Source organism: Lynx canadensis, chromosome A2, assembly GCF_007474595.2.
Source record: "Lynx canadensis isolate LIC74 chromosome A2, mLynCan4.pri.v2, whole genome shotgun sequence".
NCBI classification, from domain to species: domain Eukaryota; kingdom Metazoa; phylum Chordata; class Mammalia; order Carnivora; family Felidae; genus Lynx; species Lynx canadensis.
The window spans coordinates 126,470,750-126,492,794 of NC_044304.2; the positions used below are offsets into that span (position 1 = coordinate 126,470,750).

General features: G+C 44.3%; 1 protein-coding gene across 1 annotated transcript in view; it reads right to left on the minus strand.

The window, feature by feature from the left end:
* AOAH (acyloxyacyl hydrolase) overlaps nt 1–22,045 on the minus strand; it is a 174,391-nt gene that overhangs the window by 93,627 nt on the left and 58,719 nt on the right. Inside the window, 7 exon segments of the mRNA XM_030308229.1 lie at nt 489–537; nt 1,759–1,807; nt 2,711–2,781; nt 4,653–4,713; nt 11,209–11,245; nt 11,248–11,278; nt 16,468–16,527. Coding sequence (XP_030164089.1) covers nt 489–537; nt 1,759–1,807; nt 2,711–2,781; nt 4,653–4,713; nt 11,209–11,245; nt 11,248–11,278; nt 16,468–16,527 — 358 coding nt within the window.

The following is a 22,045-nucleotide window of genomic DNA, read 5'->3' on the forward strand; positions in this document are numbered from 1 at the left end:
CTCAATGGCTGTAACTTGGAGGTCTCCCTCAAGTCACCCAGATACGAATCTTTAGCCCAGTTGACACAGGGACTCAGTCAGTATAAGCCTGGATGTCTGACCTTGTAGTCTATTGAGAAGGACATGAAGAATATGAGAAATGATCACCTCTATTTGTTTTCTTATTTGCAGAAGTGCTAGATTTCAGTTACCTTGTACTCTATCCTACAGCCCTTTCTGGCCTGATCGTTATGGTTTCCAATCCCCACATAAAGGAGTCAGTTAAACAAATTCAGTTTTGCTTTTTCTAGATCCATTTTCTCCTGTCTCCATTTTCTGCAATCTTGTTCATGTCTTTTTCTGATTTTTTCATGAAAATAAAGGTCAAATGGTCAACTTTAAATTGTAGCATCAGGCATTTCCTCACTTTGGGTGGTCTGCTCCCTTCAATCTGACTCGGTCTAGAAAAGTGTCCTGTTGTAATAATCACACGAATTTACAGTTCATACCTTCACAGAACTTCTTCTCATATGGAATTCCATCTTTTGGATCAACACCCTTTAAAAGAGAAATGATGAGATTAGCTCTTTGTTTTAAGACTTATGAGACGCATACACTGAGGCCTTCCCTAATGGCTTTAAAAAGTACAAAGGCAAATCGGTGGATAAAACCCATTAATGTCTTTTGAGCCCTTAATTCAACGTAGCAACACTGTGTAAATGAGGTGGGCTTTAAGGAGCTGGGGCAGGAATGAGGAGGGATCCAGAAGCCGGACTAGCAGATTCAGGGCAGCGTCTGGAGTGCTGCAGTGTGACCGCGAGGGGGCGCTGTGGACCCACCGGGTGATGGGGCCACAGGTCAGTGAGTATTCTGCAGTCTCTGAGCTGGACCTCTAAGTGTCCTGACATCTCCACTTCCTAAGGACTGATGCTTCCAGAGCAGCGACTCTCGCCAGGGCTGGATCCCTCCCCACTCCCACCCCCCATGGACATTTGGCAATGTCTAGAGACATGTCACAACAGGGGGAGGGGGAGTGACTGGCATCTAGTGGGTAGAGGCCAGGGATGCTGCTGCACATCCTACCATTTCCAAGGGACCTGAATTTCCACGACTCCAGTACTTGGTTGGGATTTCTTCTATTGTTCTAATTAATTATGTATTTTCATACTTGATTTTGTATTTTGGTATTCTTTTCCTTCATGAGGACTCTCAAATCCTATATTAGCTCAAGACCTCACAAAACGTGGGGCTGCTGCCATTGTTGTTTTCAGGTAAGTGCTTGGCCTTCCTCCTTTCTTCCCTCTTTCTGCCTGAAAGCTGAAAATCTGATATTCATAGAGAACTGGGGCACCAGCATTAGGTGCCTCAAGAGGTGGGTAGTGGGGTAACTACAGGGAAGTTTCCATCCTGCCTGGCTAGCTTCATGAGACAGAAAAGAAATGGCTGGATGGCGTGGTGGCAGCAAGAGGTTTGCTCCAATAGCTGGGTCGCCATTTGGTAACAGCGTTCTTTATTTAATGTCCTATGACTGAACACAGAATAAAGGGGTTAGCGGTGGGTGACCTTAGACAAGCTTAACGGGGCTTTGACTGAGAGACCCTCAACTCTCATCCCATCACTGACATCATGTGCGATTGGAGTCTATCCTCCTCTTTCAAGTTGCAGAAAAAGATTTGCTTTTGTCTGTCACCTCCTTCTTTAGGTCTGACTAAAGCCAATAGGTTTTTAAGGAGGGCAGAAAGCAAGAGAACAGGGTTAAATTTGAATTTAGTTGCTTACCCAAATGCCATTACAGTTTGAATCCTCATGTGCATCCCAGTTATCTGGCCTAAGAGGAAAACATCAACATTGGTTTTCAGCATATACTTATTGCTCTGCAGATGTTAGCTGAATGAATGAATGAGTGAGTGAATGAGTGCTCAATGAAGTGTCACCGATAGTCAACAGGTTCTTCAAAGAGGAGTAACACACATTATTGTCAGTGGCACACGGAAGCCTCCACTTGGCCTTGTTGCCATGATCTTGATTTTGGATATTTTCTGGGCACCCTGGACCAAATCCAGCCTTTTAACAACGGCCTATATTCATGGACTGTGTTGTTGTGGAACAGTGCTGATGGGCAGAGTGAATGAATCTGCCGTCCGCCTTATTTACATAGGCGAAGCCATTACAGTGATGCCTCTAAAATCCCACACATCTGGTAAATTGAATGCTTTGGCTCTGTAATCACAGCTAAAATGAAGATTGGCGTATCCCTGCCCCCCCCCTTTTTTTTGGCATATCCAGTTTTTGAACATCAACCTGGGACTAAAATGTGACATGTGCTCCATTCACAGGACCTCTGTCCTCACTCCTAGGGGGAGAGGCTGCTGTTTCTGGGCTCAGTCCTGCATGCAGAAGTCGTGCAGAAGGCCAGACACATGTCCACCTTAGCCTGCTGCCTTGCTTCTCTCTCCCACTAGACGGTAAGCTCCGTGAGAGGAGGCCCTTCTGCCATTTTGTTTACTGCCCAACATGAGGCAGAGTGTTGACAATTAGCAGGTGCCCGATGAGCATTTCCCGGACAGATGATGAACGAATGCTGTTCTTTTCTCACCGAGCTTTACTTCAGTAGGGACAGGGAGGTCCCTTGTCTCTGTAAATACAAATCCCCTAGGCTGGGGATGGGATTACGCCTCAGGCCTCCTTTATAGAAGGTAATTTTCCAAATCAGTGACCAGCGGAGACGTACCTTCTGCCCGGGTATGCCATCTTGTTGCTGTCATTGCAATCCCTCCCTCGCCAGTGATAGCCCCTCAGCGTCTGAAATTGAAGAGCACACACAGGAAGGGTCATTTCCACTGTTATTATCCATGAGGAAGGACAGTCAGAGCTGTCTGAGGGGTACTGACATGTGCAATTTTTAATTTGCATGCAGTCTAGGAACACTAGAGATTACTAAGAAAATGAAGATTAATATGCTAAGACATGCTGTGTGAGGTGACCAGGGCTGATACCAGGTAGTGTGTGTGTGAGTGGGTGTGGATGTGCTGTTGGGTGTGTGCCATATATGAGTGCATGGGAGTGTAAGTGTGTGAATGTGTATGTATGTGGGCATGTGTGTACTCACAGGTGCGGTTATGTGGATGCATGCTGTACACACATGTGTATATATGAACATGCATGTGTTCGTGTGTGTGTGTCCACTTCCACAAACAGCAGGAACGTCCAACTCTCTGAACTTTATTAATCACCACTCTTCTTAGCCTCCAAAGCAATTTTTTTTTATTTGGTCAAATGATGAATTGTTTTACTGGACAATTTCAAAATCTCTAGCAAAACTGGCTAATTGTGTGGATTTATTATGTGATTGACCTGCCTTGATCCTTGATTTGAAAGAATCAAGAGTCATGATAATGTCAAACAATGTTTTTGTTTCCCCCATTCCCAGGTAGCATATCTGAGAATCCCACCAACTTTGGGGAGTTACATCTGTTACTTGCTGGTTTGCTTTCACAGTGAACATCCTGATATCCAATGTGCTCTAAGTCAAACATGTACACACTCATAAACACACACACGCACGCTCTAAAAGTAGGCTTAAGAATTTTCCAAATAATTCTCAACACCTTTCAAAATAACTGAAACACCCAGCTGGGAATGGCTTCAGGAGACAAAAAACAGTCTCAGCCTAAGACCCACTCTGATGGTTCATGTATTATTAAGATGACAAAAAAGTGCATAAAAATCATAAAATAGTGCGTTATCAAATAATTAATACATTCAAATTGAATTCAGTCTTATCTTATTAAAGGAAAGATATTTGTAGAAAGCAGTACAATATTTAATGAACATCTGGTTACTCTTTTTTTTTTTTTTTTCAATATATGAAGTTTATTGTCAAATTGGTTTCCATACAACACCCAGTGCTCATCCCAAAAGGTGCCCTCCTCAATACCCATCACCCACCCTCCCCTTCCTCCCACCCCCCATCAACCCTCAGTTTGTTCTGTTTTTAAGAGTCTCTTATGCTTTGGCTCTCTCCCACTCTAACCTCTTTTTTTTCCTTCCGCTCCCCCATGGGTTTCTGTTACGTTTCTCAGGATCCACATAAGAGTGAAACCATCTGGTATCTGTCTTTCTCTGTATGGCTTATTTCACTTAGCATAACACTCTCCAGTTCCATCCACGTTGCTACAAAGGGCCATATTTCATTCTTTCTCATTGCCACGTAGTACTCCATTGTGTATATAAACCACAATTTCTTTATCCATTCATCAGTTGATGGACATTTAGGCTCTTTCCATAATTTGGCTATTGTTGAGAGTGCTGCTATAAACATTGGGGTACAAGTGCCCCTATGCATCAGTACTCCTGTATCCCTTGGGTAAATTCCTAGCAGTGCTATTGCTGGGTCATAGGGTAGGTCTATTTTTAATTTTTTGAGGAACCTCTACACTGTTTTCCAGAGTGGCTGCACCAATTTGCATTCCCACCAACAGTGCAAGAGGGTTCCCATTTCTCCACATCCTCTCCAGCATCTATAGTCTCCTGATTTGTTCATTTTGGCCACTCTGACTGGCGTGAGGTGATATCTGAGTGTGGTTTTGATTTGTATTTCCCCGATGAGGAGCGACGTTGAGCATCTTTTCATGTGCCTGTTGGCACATCTGGTTACTCTTAACAATACTTACTGGAAAAACACTGTATTTGTCTGAATCTACATCTTTGAATGGCACAGAATTTTTTATAGCTCTAGAAAAAAGAAAACAAAACAGCTGGTGAGCTAAGAAAAAAAAAGAAACCATGTTTGTGAAAACAAACAGAGACATTTCAGATATGGCTATGTTGAGTATGTGTGATAGAAGTCCATTCTAAAAATAAAATTAAGTGCCTCCATGATATGGAAGAGTGCCCGCCAAAGTTTGCCAATCTCTGTTCTCCACCTAATTAGAACTATTTTCTCTCTGATATTAATTTGGCCCATATGGAGAAACGAAACAATTGAATCAACATTTTGGAGAACACGGGATATTGAGGTTGAGATGCCCAGAAAAGAAGGAGACTGCATTTTTGGTCCAATGAGCTCAGCGCTACAGATTGAATTTGTGCCATTTTACACATTCTGTGATGGAAGTCTTTTCTTAAAATTCTACTCTTTTAAACCACTAACTCTAAGAATCTTGAGGCGCTTTAGCTGGCAACGTTCACTCCCATTCATGAGCCCGGAAAACCAAAGACTGATGTGATTGATGACCAAGCAAATTCATGCTAAAGCCACAGACGCCTCCCCCAAGTGAGGCTCTCCCCCTGCGTCTTCCCTACCAAACTTGTCCCAGCTTTTGCAGGGCAAACACTGCTTTCCCTCTCTTATGGGGTAGCAGGGTAGTGCCATCATATGGCAGGCTGAGGCTATTTTTAGAGCCTAGAATGTAGACAGCAACATGATCCTTTACAGGATTTGTTAAATGGTCTTTTGAATCAGCAGTTGTGAGAGCCTCAAGGCAAATGGATTCAGCAAGAGCCAGCACGGAGACTAATTGGTATCACAGAGCCTGTCTTATTAACTCTGGGATGGTGGTCCCACCAGAAGTCTAGGTGGTAGGCCTCTCTAGGTACTTTTTCCCCATGTACATATTTCCCCCATGTACCTCTTGGACAGCTATCGTAGTCTTTAGTTGAGAAAAGAAGGAAACACACACACACACACACACACACACACACACACACACACAGGGTATAGACCCAAAACAGTCATATTTTCAGTCTGGGAAAGGTGTTAGGTGAAAGGTCACAGTTAGTCAGGCTCCCTTGCCATCCTGAGGATGAGAGTTTGAAGAAACAACGAGTTGCCTCTAGAATTAGAAAGCGAATTCATTAAATTAAACTTCATCTGCTTATTTTAAAGGCTCAAAGTAACTAACCAAAACCATACTTTCTAATTTTTTTGATGTTTTTATTTTATTTTTGAGAGAAAGAGACAGAGTCCGAGTAGGGGAGGGGCAGAGAGAGAGGGAGACACAGAATCCGAAGCAGGCTCCAGGCTCTGATCGGTCAGCACAGAGCCTGACACGGGGCTTGAACTCAGGGACCATGTGACTTGAGCTGAAGTCAGACGTTTAACTGACTGAGTCACCCAGGTGCCCCTCAAAACCATACATTCTAGACAGAAGGGGGTTGATTGGTCATTCAAAGTAGCATAAACTGCAATTTATATAAACTCCACAATCTCTTATTCATAGTCTCCAATCCAAACAGCTATGAAAACAGCTTTTTTTTTTTAACTTTGCAGAAAATTCATTGGTGGAAAACTTGATCTGAACTGATAGAAGGCAATTCATAGGCTTTACCCTACTTAGTGTGAATATTTATACATTTCACTGCTGACATACAAATGTGTTTTCTCAGAAGGTACTGAGAGTGTTAGGTGATGTAAGGTATATGCACCATATGTCACTTTTCTTAAAATCCGGAAAATTCTGAATTTCCGATCACATCTGGCTCCAAGGTTTTAGATATGACATTGTTTGACGCTCACTAACATTACCTGTGCAAAACTGTATCTAAATTTGATACTTCATATATCCTTACAGGTGTCTAGTTGTATGCTGGAACACTCATTCATTCATTCATTCATCCCATATTCATTCATTCATTCATTCATTCATCCCACAGGCATTTTTGGAATCTCTGCTGTGCACCAGACATGATACTAGATATTAGGGGAGAATATATTTCCAGAAGAGCTTAATGATGGGTAGGAGTAAACAATGCATCAATAGATAACTACAGTATGATGGAGAAAATGCTATAAAGTGTTGTGCACCAAAAGGGAAAACACTTCTAATACTATACAAGGGAGGAAGTGATCTTAAGTTGAGATTTAAAGGATGAGAAAGCATTTTCAAAGCATGTAATTGGGTGAAGAATGTTCTAGCAGAGACGTAGTACAACATAGCAGAGTTCTAGAAGAAAAGTCATAGGAAGCCTCTTAACATAGTTCTGGGTTCCGAAATTAGACTCTCTGGGTTTGAATCCCAGGTCTGCTCTCTACTTGCTATATAACCTTAGACAGATCATTTCATCTTTTGTACCTGTGTTTCCTCATTTGTAAAATGGGGCCAGGATCCGTGTCTGCTTCCTAGAGCTGTGGTAAAGACCAAGTGAGTGGTCCATGTGAAGCGTGAAGATCCATGCCAAGGATGTGGTAAACACTCACAAAACATGAGCTCTTTTTGTTATTTTGTGCAGTGGTAACAGTTATTCTAAGGATAGTTTCTAGGGCTGGGCAAACAGGAGTCAGGCATCTGCTCTCATGACATTTTAGTTTCTGGAGCCATCTCAAATCCAATCCATGGACCCTCTTCAGGTTTTCAGATTTCCAGGGACACAATATTCTACCCAATGGTCTTGTTGGCTGGAGCAGCTAATCACCCACTCGGGGACGAATGTCAAATATATTTCCAATAGAGCCATTGCTCATTACTGCCAGTTGTTGAGCTAGCAGGCTTGATCCAGTGAGCAACTGTAATTGCAGGTGAATATTATTCATTACATAATAGAGTAGCTATTCAAGTTCAAACTCCCTAAAAGCATTTCATGAAACTGGGGCATTACAACAAAAGCAAACTAGGGAGAAAAAAAGTTTCCACATGTAGCTGCCTCACAACTGAGTCCCAGGCAGCACTCCAGGGCTGGGAATGGGTCTGTTTCATATGCATGTGGCTGCATTACACGCATCCCTGTAAGATGAAATGAGAGCAGAGAAAACCAGGAAAGAATACACCATGGCTCACCTTGGTCGTGGGGATGGGGACTGACATGGTTGGAAGGAGTAGGTCATGGGGAAGAAGGAACAACTAAAAAAGGCAAGGAAAATAATGATGAACTACAGGGAATTAACATAGGATAGGATAGTCTGCCCATGTTTACGTGAAGTGATCCATAGGCGGGTTAATGCATATGGAAATTAAATACAAAGAAGAGATTATTAAGAGGGGACTCTCTTGACTTGCCATTGTTACAATAAAAAATAGTATGTAGGCACTGTCAGTGCTGACCAGAACAAAACAAAACGAAAACAACAAAAAACTTGATTGTCCCCATGGTAGGTAGTAGTCTGGTATCTTACACAATAAAATAGTGTCTTTTCTTGACTTACGCCCTACTAATTGCAAAGCACTGTGGTAAGTACAAGGATAAAAGTTTTGCTGAGAATGGTGTCCCTGATCTCCAGGAGCTGTGGGTATGTGGGAATCTGATGGGAAGCTGCAGTACCAGAGCTTGATGCAGGAGCAGGCACCAGTGAGTTCAGGGTACTAAGGGTGAGCCTAACGTCTAGTAGCAGAGCTGGAGAACTTCCCACGGTGGAGATACCTCACTGTATTTGGCAGGCATTAGACCAAACAGGATGCGGGCGGGAGAGGCACAGAACAGGAAGGCATTCCTACAGGAAGGGATTCTATCAAAGGATTATCTAGTAGAAGACACACAGGTCTTGTCTCTACCACCTGCTCACTGTGCTTAGTGGGTCAGACACTCAGTGTGCTAGAACCTACTTGCTCATCTAAAAGTAGGGCTAAGAGTCAAGGGACAGACAATTGGGTGGCTCTGAGAATGGCCTTTGCAATCAGGCTGCCGATTCAAAGGTCAGATTTATTTATTACTAGCTCCATGACCTTGGGAAAAAGACTTTACCTCTTTAGATAGGGGACAATAATGCCATCTGCCTTGTAAAGTTGCATTGACAAGAGTTCCTGGTGCACAGACCTTACTGTCCAGTTATCCAACTTTCAGTTATTGTTATTACTGAGCCACAGGTTGTTTTGAAGAATAAATGAGGCTGCATTTAAATGTGCTTTGTAAACCATAAAGCACTGAATAAATTGTGTTCTGGTGCAAATTATATTCAAAGCACAATGATTTTTAGAAAGAAAATGCACCCTGCTTTTGCTTTTTCATAAAAGAAAAATTTCCCTTTTAAATTGGGCCAGGAAAATCCCTGGCCACAGATGCTCTTGAATTCAATTTTTCAAAGGTGGTTCAATTGAAGAGTTGTCACTTTGGGTCCTGCTGGCCCACGTTTGACATAGAAAATGCAATGATGCCTTCAGCAAGAAGGGGACAGGTGTCTCAATTCAGCAAGAGCTAGGCATGATGAAATGACTGGGGACCTGGGGAGCTGGCTGCATCTCAGCCTTCCAGCATTTTCTTTCATGTCTTCTATTTCCCCTCCACTGCCCCGGTCCTGGTGCTGTGTCCACCCCTATTCATGAAAAGTCATGTTGATACTGTTTCTGGGACCCAGGCCAGCACTTTGCACAGCTGGCTTGCAGGAGCTCATGTGGGCAGATGAACCAAGAAAAGTTTTTCAACTCTTGGATCTCCAAGAAGCTTTGAATATAGGTCAGAAGATAGTTTTGTCCTCTCCTGGGGAACTTTCACAGCAGAGGGAAGACGTTTAGTGGATGTAGCTGCCATGAAACTCATGAGATGAAGGATGGAGAAATGTAGGAAAAGTGCCTCTTATTACAGGTTGAATGTCCACAAAGAGTCATGTTGAAATTCTAACCCTGGGTCCCTGTGAATGTGACCTTTGTTTGGAAATAGGGTCTTTGTAGCTATTACGAGTTAAGATGACACCATTAGGCTGGACCCTGATCCAATATGACTGCTGTTCTTATAAAAGGAAAAGGTGGACAAACAGGGGAGATGGCCATGTAGGCTGGAGGCAGAGATTGAGTGTTGCACCTGCAAGCGAAGGAACACCAAGGATTGCCGGCTCCACCGGAAGCTAAGAGGCAAACTGGGGCACCTGGAGGGTTCAGTCCATTAAGCATCCGACTTTGGCTCAGGTCATGATCTCACCATTTCGTAAGTTTGAGCCCCATGATGGTCTCTGTGCTGACAGCTCAGCCTGCTTCAGATTCTGTGTCTTCTTCTCTCTCTGCTCCTCCCCCACTCACACTCTGTCTCTCTCTCAAGAATAAACAGTTAAAAAGTTACCAAAAGAAGAAGCTAAGAGGCAAGGAAGGATCTGACCCAGTATCTCGGAAGCAATCTCAGAGGGAGCAGAGTCTCAGAGTAGTCCCGCCAGCACCTTGCTTTCAGACTTCCAGCCTCGAGAACTGAGAGAGGATACATTTCTGTTGTTCTGAGCCATCCAGTTTTGTAGGTATATTATTACAGCTACCCTAAGAAACTACTGTAGCCTCTCAGTCCAGACGTGCAGCCCAATTCATCTCCAAGCCCTCGCAAGGAGAGCCAGGCAGGACCAGATACACCTGGCTGCCGAGAGAAGCTATCTCTTTAAGACTCAGTGTCCTTCACTGTGAAATGGAATAATAACAATCTCTACTTCGTGGAATTGCGAGGACTGGATACTGAAATGTTTGCAGGCTCCATGTCCAGCGCCTACAGCAACGTCCGTGTACTATGTGACCCTCTTAGCACACCGTTCCATCTGGACAGTGATTCCTATGACACCCAGCACAACCTCAGACTCAGAGTAGAGCTGGGGTATGGGATTTTAAACGGAGACAGGAGGTCGTGGGAATTCGGGACAGTGTTTTTGTTGTTGTTGTTGTTTAAATGTTTATTTTTGAGAGAGAGAGCGTAAGCGGGGGAAGAGCAGAGGGAGAGGGGACAGAAGACGTGAAGCGGGCTCTGTGCTGACAGCAGTGAGCCCGACGTGGGGCTTGAACCCACAGACCGTGAAATCATGACCTGAGGCGAAGTCGGATGTTCAACCTACTGAGCTACCTAGATGCCCCAGGGACAGTGTCTTTGTATTTGCAACCCTGTTCAGACACATCTGAGTCAGAGTCTTTAGGTAATAGGTTGCACCCTGTGATAAAACGGTCCCTTTCTAGCCTCATGAGTGCCTTGCACTAAAGATGTTGAGTCCCTTCCATGACGAGTTGCCAGCCTTGACTGTGTCTTACACAGCAAGGAGGGGCTGTCCCCACACGCAGCACGGGTGTGCACCAGGCTGCCCAGAAGTTTCACGGGTCCCAGCCCAGGATAGAAGTCAGGCCTTAAGGTCGAAAGATAACTACTATGCAGTGTATTTCTGAAATGATTTGTTCAGAGCTCATTTGTCCTTTAGTCTCTGTACAAGTCATGAGCAACACTTTCCCCTTCAGGAAGACGCTTTTAACATCTGGTGATCATTTCAGTCCCTGGAAAACAGAGACAACCAAAGATGCCATCTCGTGCCAATACTTGGGGAGATAGAAATAGTATACATACAATTTAATCTTCTGACAGATCTTGGCCAAAACGGGAGGGAACAAATATCAGCACTGCTTCTGGAATATTTCTGGAGAGAAAAAAAGATGACAAAAAAGTTGCTTAGTTCAAGGAATGGCCCCACAACTTGTAAAGGCCTTTCTTCTCCCGCCGGCCCTATAGTCTGGATTTCTGGACTCTCTTTCCTTCAGAAACTGGGCCATTGTATTTAACTTAATTTGCTTCTTGTTTCTGTGCCCACACTCCATATTCACTCCGTCTTGTTTCTGTGCCCACACTCCATATTCACTCCGTCTCTGTGCCTTTGTTCTTGCTGGGGGCTCAGCCTGAAGGCTCCCCCTTCCTCACACAGCCAGCCACTCCTACCTTCACGTATCCTCCACCTCTTCCCTAGAGGATCTGGCCCCTCGTGGTCCATCCCACTTGGGCAACAACATTCCTCTCCCTCCTTGTACTCAAGGGCTTTGGGAAAGGGTTTGAAACAAAGAACATTTTCTAATAGAATAAGCCCAGCCTATTAGGAGAGAAAATAAAGACTAATGGGGAGACATGGCTTGGGGAGAAGGAAGAAGGAAGTCCCCTTTCCTTGGGGCGGGGGTGGTGGGCAGGAAGTGGGGGCAGGTGAGGTGTGCAGATGAAATTCCTCAAGCTTCCTGAGCAAGGGATTTCAGACAGCAGTTTCCAGAACTCTCTAGCTGTGGGACAAATTAAAAGCCCTGGCTTTTCACTGGGTGGTACTCTTACAGTGATTGTGGTTTCCATGATGTTTTCCTCAGATGAAAGAAAAAGACAGCACGGTAGAAAAGTTAGAAAGTAACGTTTATCAGTGAAGGAGGAGAGATCGTTGATTTTGCCAGCCTACAGAGTCCTTCAGGTGGCTATGAGTTGTATCAATGGTGTTGGTGATATATTAACCCTGGCAGAGGAGAACAAGGCAACCTCCTTTTCACATTATAAATGAAGTTTTTAAGTATCTTTGTGAAGTTTGCCTAACTTTCTAGGATGAGAGAAACAATCCTGATTGGTGCCTCCATCCATATGCACGACACGGAGACAGAAGAGGCTGTCCTTGTCCTCACGGCAGTCACCGTCTAGTGGGGTGGAGGGGTGAGTATCTCAGCTCTTAGCATGCTTTGTGAGGTTTGCAGGGGTCTAGGCATTAACGTGGCTATCTAGGAACCCAGAGGAGGAGGCAGGAGATGAGCCAGAAGTCAAGTAGGAAGGTAGATGTTCTAGGCTTTGTGACCCCAAGTCTGGTCCACAGACTTGCCACAGGTGCAATGTGTGAGCCCCACCCTGATCTACTGAATTGGAAAGCCTGGGGTGGTTCCCTGGCACCAGTGTTTGCATAGCTTGCACAAGGTCATTCTGGTGCTCGCTTAAGTTTGCGAACCACTGCTCTAGCTCCTGGCTGATGCAAATGTGATCACCAACCAGGAGCATTGACCTTGTCCGGGAACTTTGGGAAATGCAGAGTCTCAGGCCCCACAGCAGGGTCCACATTTCACCATGGTCCCAGGTTACTGGAGCCATCACCGAAGCAGGAGAAGCGTGGCTGCTGGCACAGGGAGCCCCCCACGCAATGCCATGGGAGTATCATCATGCTGGGTGTGGCACCTCGGGGGGCGGCCGAATGTTTCACCCTGGCTGGCATGTAGGGAGCCGCGAGGACATGGTGAACCATGGAGGAAGGAGACATTAGGATAAGTCTAGGCTGCTGCACTGTGTGTTATCCTGTGGGGAATTCCTGAAGACATTAAGCAGAGAGATCACATTGTATTTTAGAAAGATAACTCTGGGGGTGAGAGGGTGTCCTGGAGGAGGTGAGCTGGGGCAGATGGACCTGTTGGCAGATAAACACCCTGAGGCCTGATCCTGGGGTTTCTAATCTCAACACTTCTGCTATTTTGGGCTGAGCAATTCTTTGTTGTGGGGCTGTCCTGTGCCTTGTGGGATGTTTAGCAGTATATCTGGGGTCTAGCCACTAGATGCAAGCAGCCCCAAAATGTCCCCAGATGTTGCCAGATGTTCTCAGGGGAGGGGTGGGGAGGACAAAGTTGCCACTGGTTGGGAACCATGGTTGTAAAGATGAAAGGAGGGGGTGGTTGTGAAAAGGAGGGGTGTTTAGAAGGTTGAGTCCAGAGGCCCGGCTGTAAGACAGACTGTCAGACAAAAGCCAGCATAAAATTATACTGAAACATCGGTGGCAGTTTGGAAATATAGACACATTCAGAGTTCAAAGGTTGCATTTGAATGTTCGAGCTACATCTTTTAATATTTACTTGAATCTGAAGGCCTTGGTCTAATTAACCTAATGACAAGGTAGATTTTAACACAGATGTAACCAATTCATCAAAAAAAATTTTATGGACAGTCTTATAATTATTGCACAAGAGGTAAAATAGGATAAAATGTTATAATTGCACAGCTGTTCACTGTCAGAATTCAACCTGAAGGCTGCAGCTGTCTTTGACATTCATTGGGCAGAAACTCAGTCTAGGATGTGGACAATAGATCATGGGGCTTGCCCAGGGACGTCTCCCACCCCCAACCCCACCCTGAACTCCTCCCATTGAGACAGAGGTTTTAATAACCCAGTCCTTTCAGTCCACGATATGGGAAAGACTAACCTCTTCCAATTTACTTGCAAAGAGGAATGAGACAGACACAGAGGGATGTTACTTCTGCAACCCTCCCTCGTAGTGTGCCAGCCCCTTCCTTTCAATTTGAACTTTGCTAGACAGAGGCAGAATGTAGGCTGTGATTGATTCAGCAATGGTTTTAAAGTATTGCATCTGGCTGCACATAATCCCATTTAAGTGAAAGTCTCAATCTGGGCTGTCCCTGGGCACAGGGGTCATGTAGCATCTTCACTTAGCAATCTATTTAAACTGGTTTCTGCTTGTATCTTGAGCTTTTCCACACACCAGGGTGTTAAATGAGTACAGAACAATACACAGGGGTTGAATAAAGAAAAAATGTGGTGACTGGGGTAAACAGAATGCCAAAGGGGAGAGAAAAACTATTCTTGCATACACAGCCAAACTGAAGTTGAATTTCTGCATGGTGAAGTACTTTGCAGCCCTTGCCATGTATTATTTTGCTTGGGTTTAATTGCACTGGGGAGGATGATTCTATTAAGTTGGTAGGTTTTCAATCAGGGATGTCATGTACAGCTGCACAGGTCGTGCACTGCACAGTTTTAATATCTACATAGCCTGTGATGTGAATGGTGCTTCCTGAAATTTAGTACTGAGGAGGTCTGGTTGAGAGCTACTGGCATAGTGGAGAAGGTAGGAACTCAGAAGTAGCTAGATATGGATTTAAATGATGGGTTTCTCACTTACTAGCTATATGGAATGAGTGAATTACTTAACATATCTGGTCTTTACTCCTCTCATCTGTAAAATGGGGTTGATAACAAAAATATTATTGATTGTGTATGAATTTTTGTGAGAATTAAATAAATTGATTCCATAACTCAGGTACTCTAAGCCCTTAGATGCTCAGTTTTCTGCCAGCCTCACTGAGATGCAGATGTTTTCTGGAACATCCCCTTCAACAATACTTAACCTCCCCCCAGTCTAACAGACTGCGCTCAAATGACATGCAACCTACTGTGTGCTGCTTTCTGCATCCTAGCTGGGTCTGCAGGTATGTCAGCCATCACAGTGGAATTAATTGCAGCCAATATCATCTGAGCAGTAATTCAGAGACACTTATTTGCATTTTCTGATTCCTTTTTCCTTGATCGCTTAAATCCAGAGGGTAAATACGTTGGAAGAGGTTTTTGAGGAGTTTCGTATTGTTGTTGGGTGAAAAAAAAAAAAAAACAACTTTTTTTTTTGGCTTTTCACAAGGAATTACTGGAATCCTGGTCCATGGATTTATGCTTGCAACTCTGATGACAGAAATGAAAAATTGTAAAATCCTAATTAGCCTTTGAGCTAATGCCAAGGCAGTTTTTGCTAGTGAAGTTAACAACGCTGGGAGAGTAAGTTTCTAGAGGCATGTTGAGAAGAAGGAAAGAAGAACCGTATTGTTCTCTAGTTTTGTTTAGAGTTCTGAAGGTGGTCAAGGGTTTCATGTGGTGTTTCAATTTCTTGTTCAATGGCTTAAGCAGATTAGCTAAACTGGCTGCTGTTAGCCTTTAATTACTCACTGAATTAAATAATGATTGGCAACACAGACATTGTGATTGATTAGTTGATTGTGTAGAAATGCCCGAATAGTGCCATTCACCACGTCTCAGCCTTACATCAAAACCCATCTGCCCCCCATGAGCAGGGTTGCCAGATAAAATATTGCACTGAACATACTTACACTAAAAATTATTCACTGTTTATCTGAAACTCAAATTTAACTGAGCATCCCCTATTTTTATTTGCTAGATCTGGCAAGGCGAGCCACAAGGGCTTTTCCTCCTCCTTATTTCTGTGTTGCCAAATCAATACCACCTGAGATGTATCGCATCAGGGTGAGTGGCGAGCAAGGTGACGAGACAGAAGCCAAGGACGAGGGCCGGGCCGCGCCTTCTCATCTCTGATGAATGCTTCCTTATTGCCGGGACGTTCAGCCTCGAGGGAAACCTGGTTCTTTAAAGGTTTTCTTTTCTGCTTCCTTTTCGCGTTGGGGCTGATTTGCATTCAGGGCCTCAGTCCCATACTTGACTCCATGATAAATGGTTTAAACTAAACATGGTATTGATTGAGTGCTTATAAGTTCCAGGCGTGCCACACATCAGCTCTGTTGGTCCTCACACCTTTGAGAAAGGAACGCTGCTGCTGTCTCTATCTTGCTGACAGGAAAACCGAGGCTCAGCTGGAGGGCAAGTATTTAGGAAGTGGAGGGGCAGGAGGATACAGCCTCCTCCAAAATGGTCTACTGGAGAGCAGCACTCCTCAACTGTGAGTCCCAGAGGACTTTTGGCAAATGCAGGAGACAGTTTTGGTTGTCATGACTGGGGAAGGGCGTCATGGCTGCTGGCATCTAGTGGGTGGGGGGCAGGGATGCTGCTGTGATGTGCAGGAGGGTGCCCACAACAAAGGCGTAACTAGCCCCAATGTCCGTAGTGCCCAGATTGAGAAACACTACTGCGGAAAAAGGGGGAGGGGCTCACCTTCCTACCTCAACCTCACTGCAACAATGGTGGGAGCGGGCTTGGATCTGGAGTAGCCCCTGGTCTTTGGGGCACACGAGCAGGGGTGGGGGAAGACCAATGCATCAAGGAGAACAGAGGCACTCTCCTCAGTTGCTTACCAGAGCTGGGGACTTCTTGACAATCTGTCTCGCCTTCTCTAGTGTAAATTTCCATGGCTCCTACAAAAACAAAGTTAGACAACATTACGGCTTGTGTCTCATCTTTCCTTTCTATGTCTTTTCCAAAGTTAGGATCTTTAAAGTCTATAAGTTTGCAGTGAAGAGATTATCCCATACATTTGTGATAAAATAATTCACAAGAAGGCAATTTCATGCTAATAACCATCTTTATTAAGGGATTTGCTCTGTGCCAGATGCCGTGCTAAGTACTTTGCAAACACGGTCTTATTTAATTTCACAACAGCTCTGAGAGAGATGACCTTTTTATAGATGAGGAAATTGAGAAGCAGAAAAGCTAAGAAACTGGCTGATGATCGCAGCGCCAGTGTCTGGAGAGACATAGTCTGAACCTCTGCCTGCTGAGCTACTGATGTCTCTAAGTAACCGATCCTTGGGTCCGGAGGCGCCACGGCAGGAGGTGGCCAACGGTGAACCTGCGTAATGCAAGGTAACACCCCCGTCTCTTGTTCACCTCCTCTTCCTGTTCAACATCCCCGTTTTTTCACCATTTCTAGAGCATCCAAGTGCATCTTCTTAGTTTACATTGCAAGTATAAAGAGTTTGCTAACTGTGACCAGTAACAATTGTTATAGAACTCCATTTTTGTAGACTTGTGGGCAGTTTGGGGGATAAGTAGCCCTGGGGGTGAGGGGTGGGGGGGGGTCTTTGCTCCCAGCACTGCTTCCCAGAGCTTTCATGCTCCCAACACGTCCTGACCCTGCCACAGTCTTCCTCATGCTGCTTTCTGTGAGACCTGAGCATGGGTGATGGTTTGCACATCTGGGTTCAAACCCCGGCTCTGCTGTTTATTAGTTGAGCAAGTTATACTCTGAGCCCTCCGGTATCCACAGAGGTCCTTCACATGTAAGAAAGCCCTCTTGTTATCATCTGCAACATGGGAATTGATATCCACCTACCTCATAAGGGTGCTGTGAGGATGATGGGACATCATTCATGTAAAGCCCTAGGCCAGAGCCTTCCCCAGTAATCCCCAGCTCAATAATTGATAAGTTGGTTAGGAAACTTTGGTCTTTCAGCCCTAGATTTCCCCTTATCCTAATCGATAAGGAAGCTGGATTAGGGAAGAGTGTCATGGTTCTTACTGCAGGAAACTGAGGACATTGTCCCTGCATTTAAGCAGAAAGAATAGGTACCAGGAGCACCTGGGTGGCTCAGTCAGTTGAGCATCTGACACTTGGTTTCATCTCAGGTCACAATCTCACAGTTTGTGAGTTCAAGCCCCATCATGGGCTCTGTGCTGACAGCACAAAGCCTAATTGGATTCTCTCCCCACCCCCACTCTCTCTCTGCCCCTACCCCCTCTCAAAATAAATAAATAGCCATTTAAAAAGAAAAAGAAAAAACAGGTACTGGAATGGGACCTTGGAGGTGGCTACCAGCAGGAGAGGCCTCTTGGGAGATGTGACCATTGTTGCTAATGTATGTTCAGGACTTGTGTCCCTGCTTGACTCTGTTGTGGATTCTTCCCTCCTGGGAGACACCTTCTTCCATTACAGAGCTCTGTAGTATTCTGAAGACCTCAGCCATGCTGGGTGAACGTGGGCAGAGGAATGAACGCTCAGTGTGAACTTGGGTTGGAATGGATTTTCCAGCAGGTGCTTCAGGAAGGAAGGTAGCAAAGCCAGCCACAGCACAGCCTCTCCGGGCTGGCTCTGAAACTCTCTCCCTGGCTTCTGCCCCAAATCACACTCCTCCAGCTCAAGTTCAAAGGATGGCAAACCATGGCTCTTGTGTCAGAGGCAGCAGGACCGCTGACATCTAAGAGCGCACGTTAGCTACTTGAGAAAGGAGGCTGCTCTCCAGGTCAGTCTGGTCACCAGGATGCTCTCGTACAATGTATGTTTCTTAAAACATTGAAACGCTAACGTGTCGGTTGGTGAACAATTGTGCCCCTGAGCCCTTGAGTGTCCCCACCACAGGTCTGGTTGTTCAGCCTCTCCCTAGGACTCCCTAGACTTCCTTAGGACCAGTTCACAAAGGGTCAGAGTTGTGGTACAGCCTTATTGGCACCTGCAGACTGGGCTCCATCACCACACCCAGCGTCCACTCTGATCGGCTGACAACAGGGACAAAACAGACCATTGAAATCCTCACTTTAAAAACATAGATGCATGAATGCAATTTTGGCTTTTTCTGGAAATTCTGACAAATCCTGGAAACTCTCTGGAAAGTCAGCATCTCGGGCAGAGATCTAATCATCTCGGATACTAGATCTAAGTGCAAGTTTCTGTTGTGGTGCCCTTTCTTGGCTGCTCTCGTTAGCCTAAAAGTCATTCTCTGCCATACTGAAACATGCTGTTGGTGCCCCTCTGCCTTAATTACATGCCCTCTGCTTCTCTGCCTTGGAAATACCTCTTTTGTTCTAAAGCCCAGCTCAAGCCTAATACAGTCCTTGCTACATGCTAGGTGCTCAACACATATGGAAATAAAAAGTGAAAGAAAATAGTTATGATATTATGTTAACCCAGGAAAACAGGCTACTAGATTTTACATGCACAGAAAAAAAGTCTTGCAAAGAAATTGGCCATCATACTTGTGAGTGACAACTTTTTCCTTTTGGTTCTTTCTTGTGCTTTCTAAATTTTCAATAATGAGCACAAATTCAGCAATAAATGCTTTGTAAAGAAGAACTCAATATATGTTGCCCTGTTTCTTACTGAAACAAAACAAAAACATGCTTCCAGCATAGAGATGCAGTGAGGACCCTGGAGATCTGGTGGTGAAGAGACATTCCTGCTCTCCCAGAGCTGCCAGTCTGGTGAGGAGACAGACCAGGAATGAGCATTGCAAGTGCAAGGGGCCAGAGAGATGGCCTTGGCAGAATCTTCATAGGACAAGCCGCTTGGATCCCCTTCAGAGACGTAATCTGAGTTTCATCCAGCTCAGTTCTCTGAGGGGATCAATGTGTAGTGAGGGACAAAGACAAGCAATCCAAACAAACAAACAAAAAGCCAAGTGGCAAGTGCTTCACCAAATGCCTCCTGACCCCCTAGTGCTGTGAGTGACGATGCTTCTGGGGTTGCCCCTGGGAGCCCGAGGGCAGGTTCATCTAGACTGGCTCAACCAGAGCACCACTTTCTTCCACAGTTCAAGTGCATAAATGCCAACACAGAAAAGAGACTCTAGATACCAGGCCTGATCTTTTTCCCCCAGAAGAAAATGGATGTAAGGATTCAAAGACATTTGGAAAAGCTCATTTTTTGCTTGTCATTATGATAGGCAAATGGGCAAATTGTTAGCAATGTGCAAATGAAGATAATTGTTATCTCTCCCCGGTAACCTTTCACTGTTGGCAATGTACTGCTTAAGGCATCGTTTCTAAAGTATGAGGACCACTCTTCTGTCCTCTGAAAAATTAAAACTCCAGAATGCAGATGCAACTGTAATTGGGGGTTGGAGAGAGAACTTGGGAATAGATGGTGAGCTGGTTATAAAACTTTGCTGGTTGGAAGCCATACTGGTGTTTATGACTCAGCTAGAGCAATCTTCTGAGGCATGGGCAGATTCTCCATCAACAATGAGGGGGCTTGGTTCCGGAGTGCTCATTTGATCCTGAAATTTTTATGGTTAACTCTTTCCAGTTTCTCATTACTTTCTCCCTCTGGTTATAGTGACCCTCTTATTCCCACTTCAAATTCCCTTCAGGGTCTATTTAACATCCTCATGAGTGGGTTACCGAGGAGGCCCAAGATATAAGCCCTCAGCATGGGAGCTTAGAATCTGAAGAACCATGGATATGTATATTGGATTTCTTTACTCAAGAACTTGGAAAATTCCAAGGACAATATGGCATGGTGTCATAGTAGGCTACAAGAACAGAGAGGCTGACCGTCTGCAACATCATCAGAGCACATAGGAACACAAATCTATGGTAGTTCACAGAACACTTTCGTCTAGAATGATTTAAGTGTTCCTCCAAACCAGAGCCAGCCCAAAGTCTTCACACAAGAGGAGAGGCTTGGTAACTACTGATCTTCAGTGGAAGATATTTAAATATCTAGTAGGTCATGGTCTCCGTTGTTATTTTCTATTTAAAATGCGTTTGGACTCTAGAGTGTTTGTGGGTGTGAATGCTAGCTTTGCCATTTACTAGTTGTGGGACTTTGGGCAAGGTACTTAAGCACTCCAAGCCTCACTTTCCTCATCTGCAAAATGGGGATCATAACAGCATTTGCGTGTGTGACTATTGAACAAAATAGTACTTGGAATAGTGCTTTGCATATAGTAAGCATGGCATTAGTGTTAACAATTGACATACTTATTTTGGGTTGTTATGCCACCAACACATAGCTGGAAAAATTACAGTAATTACAACATTAGCCTCCAAAAATGTATGCTATTGTTTCCATGATCTTGAAAGCCACCCTGAGAGGAAAGCATTATTTTTCCCTTTTACAGATGAGAAAACAGAGAAGAGAGGTTACATATTGTAACCATGGTCGTTCTGCAAGCAGAGCTAATGGTACTGAAGTCTCTAGGCTCCAACTCCTTTCCCACCATTACCACGCTGTTTTCTAAGAATGAAATAAGCCCAAAATGTTAACACAGGCAAGGAAATTTGACTTCTTAGGTTTCATTGAGGCTTAAGGGAATGGCAAGGGAAATTCACATGGAATGTGGTGGTTTAACGCAAAGGATCACATGGTCAGGGGAGAGAACTGATTCTGTATACCAGGGACCTACGCACCTGCGGTGAAACTCATGTACAAGCATAACAGCCAGCATGTGACTGATAGTGAAAGAGAAAGAAATAGACGTTCAGTCAGTCATTACTTTGTGCAATCATTCATTCTATTCATTCATTCCACAAACACTTATTGTTTGTCTATGTTGTGTGACATATTACATACTAGAGATGTAATAGTGAATGAGACATAATCTTCTCAACAAGGGTGTTATAACCTGGGAGAGAAGATCGGAAATAAGATGTAATTAGAATACAACGTAGCAAGAGTTAAGTAATAATTATTATTATTCCTATTTTATAGATGAGGTAAATTAAGTCTTAGAGTGGATAAAGTTCAAAGTCACAGAGCCAATGAGTGGCACAATCCAGATTCAGTTCAGACCCTTTTGGCACAAAACCCATGCTTTTAATCCCCCTCTGGGGGACGTTAATAGGTATGCTAGACAAGAAAGTTGTTTTAAGTTAAAAAAGTTTGGGAAATCTGCGAACTAAATACTCCTCTGAGAGAGCCATAACACACATTAGTATTTTCAAGGCTTTCAGCCACTTTGTGGTAAGAAGTACTATGTAGAAAAGCATTTCCCAAACATTTAAATGTTTCAGCCAAAGCATAGCATTGTATTGTCTACGGTAGGGGAAAATGTAAACAAGATAGCGTACCGGGGATTCTCCCGAATTCAGTATAATTTCTCTTGACATTTTGGGAGTATTGGTGAATTGGACAAGACACATTCATTAATTGGGTCTTCTCAGGTTTTGTGATGTTAAAGAATTAAATTCTGGTACACTTAGGAGTGAAGGAAGTAAAGA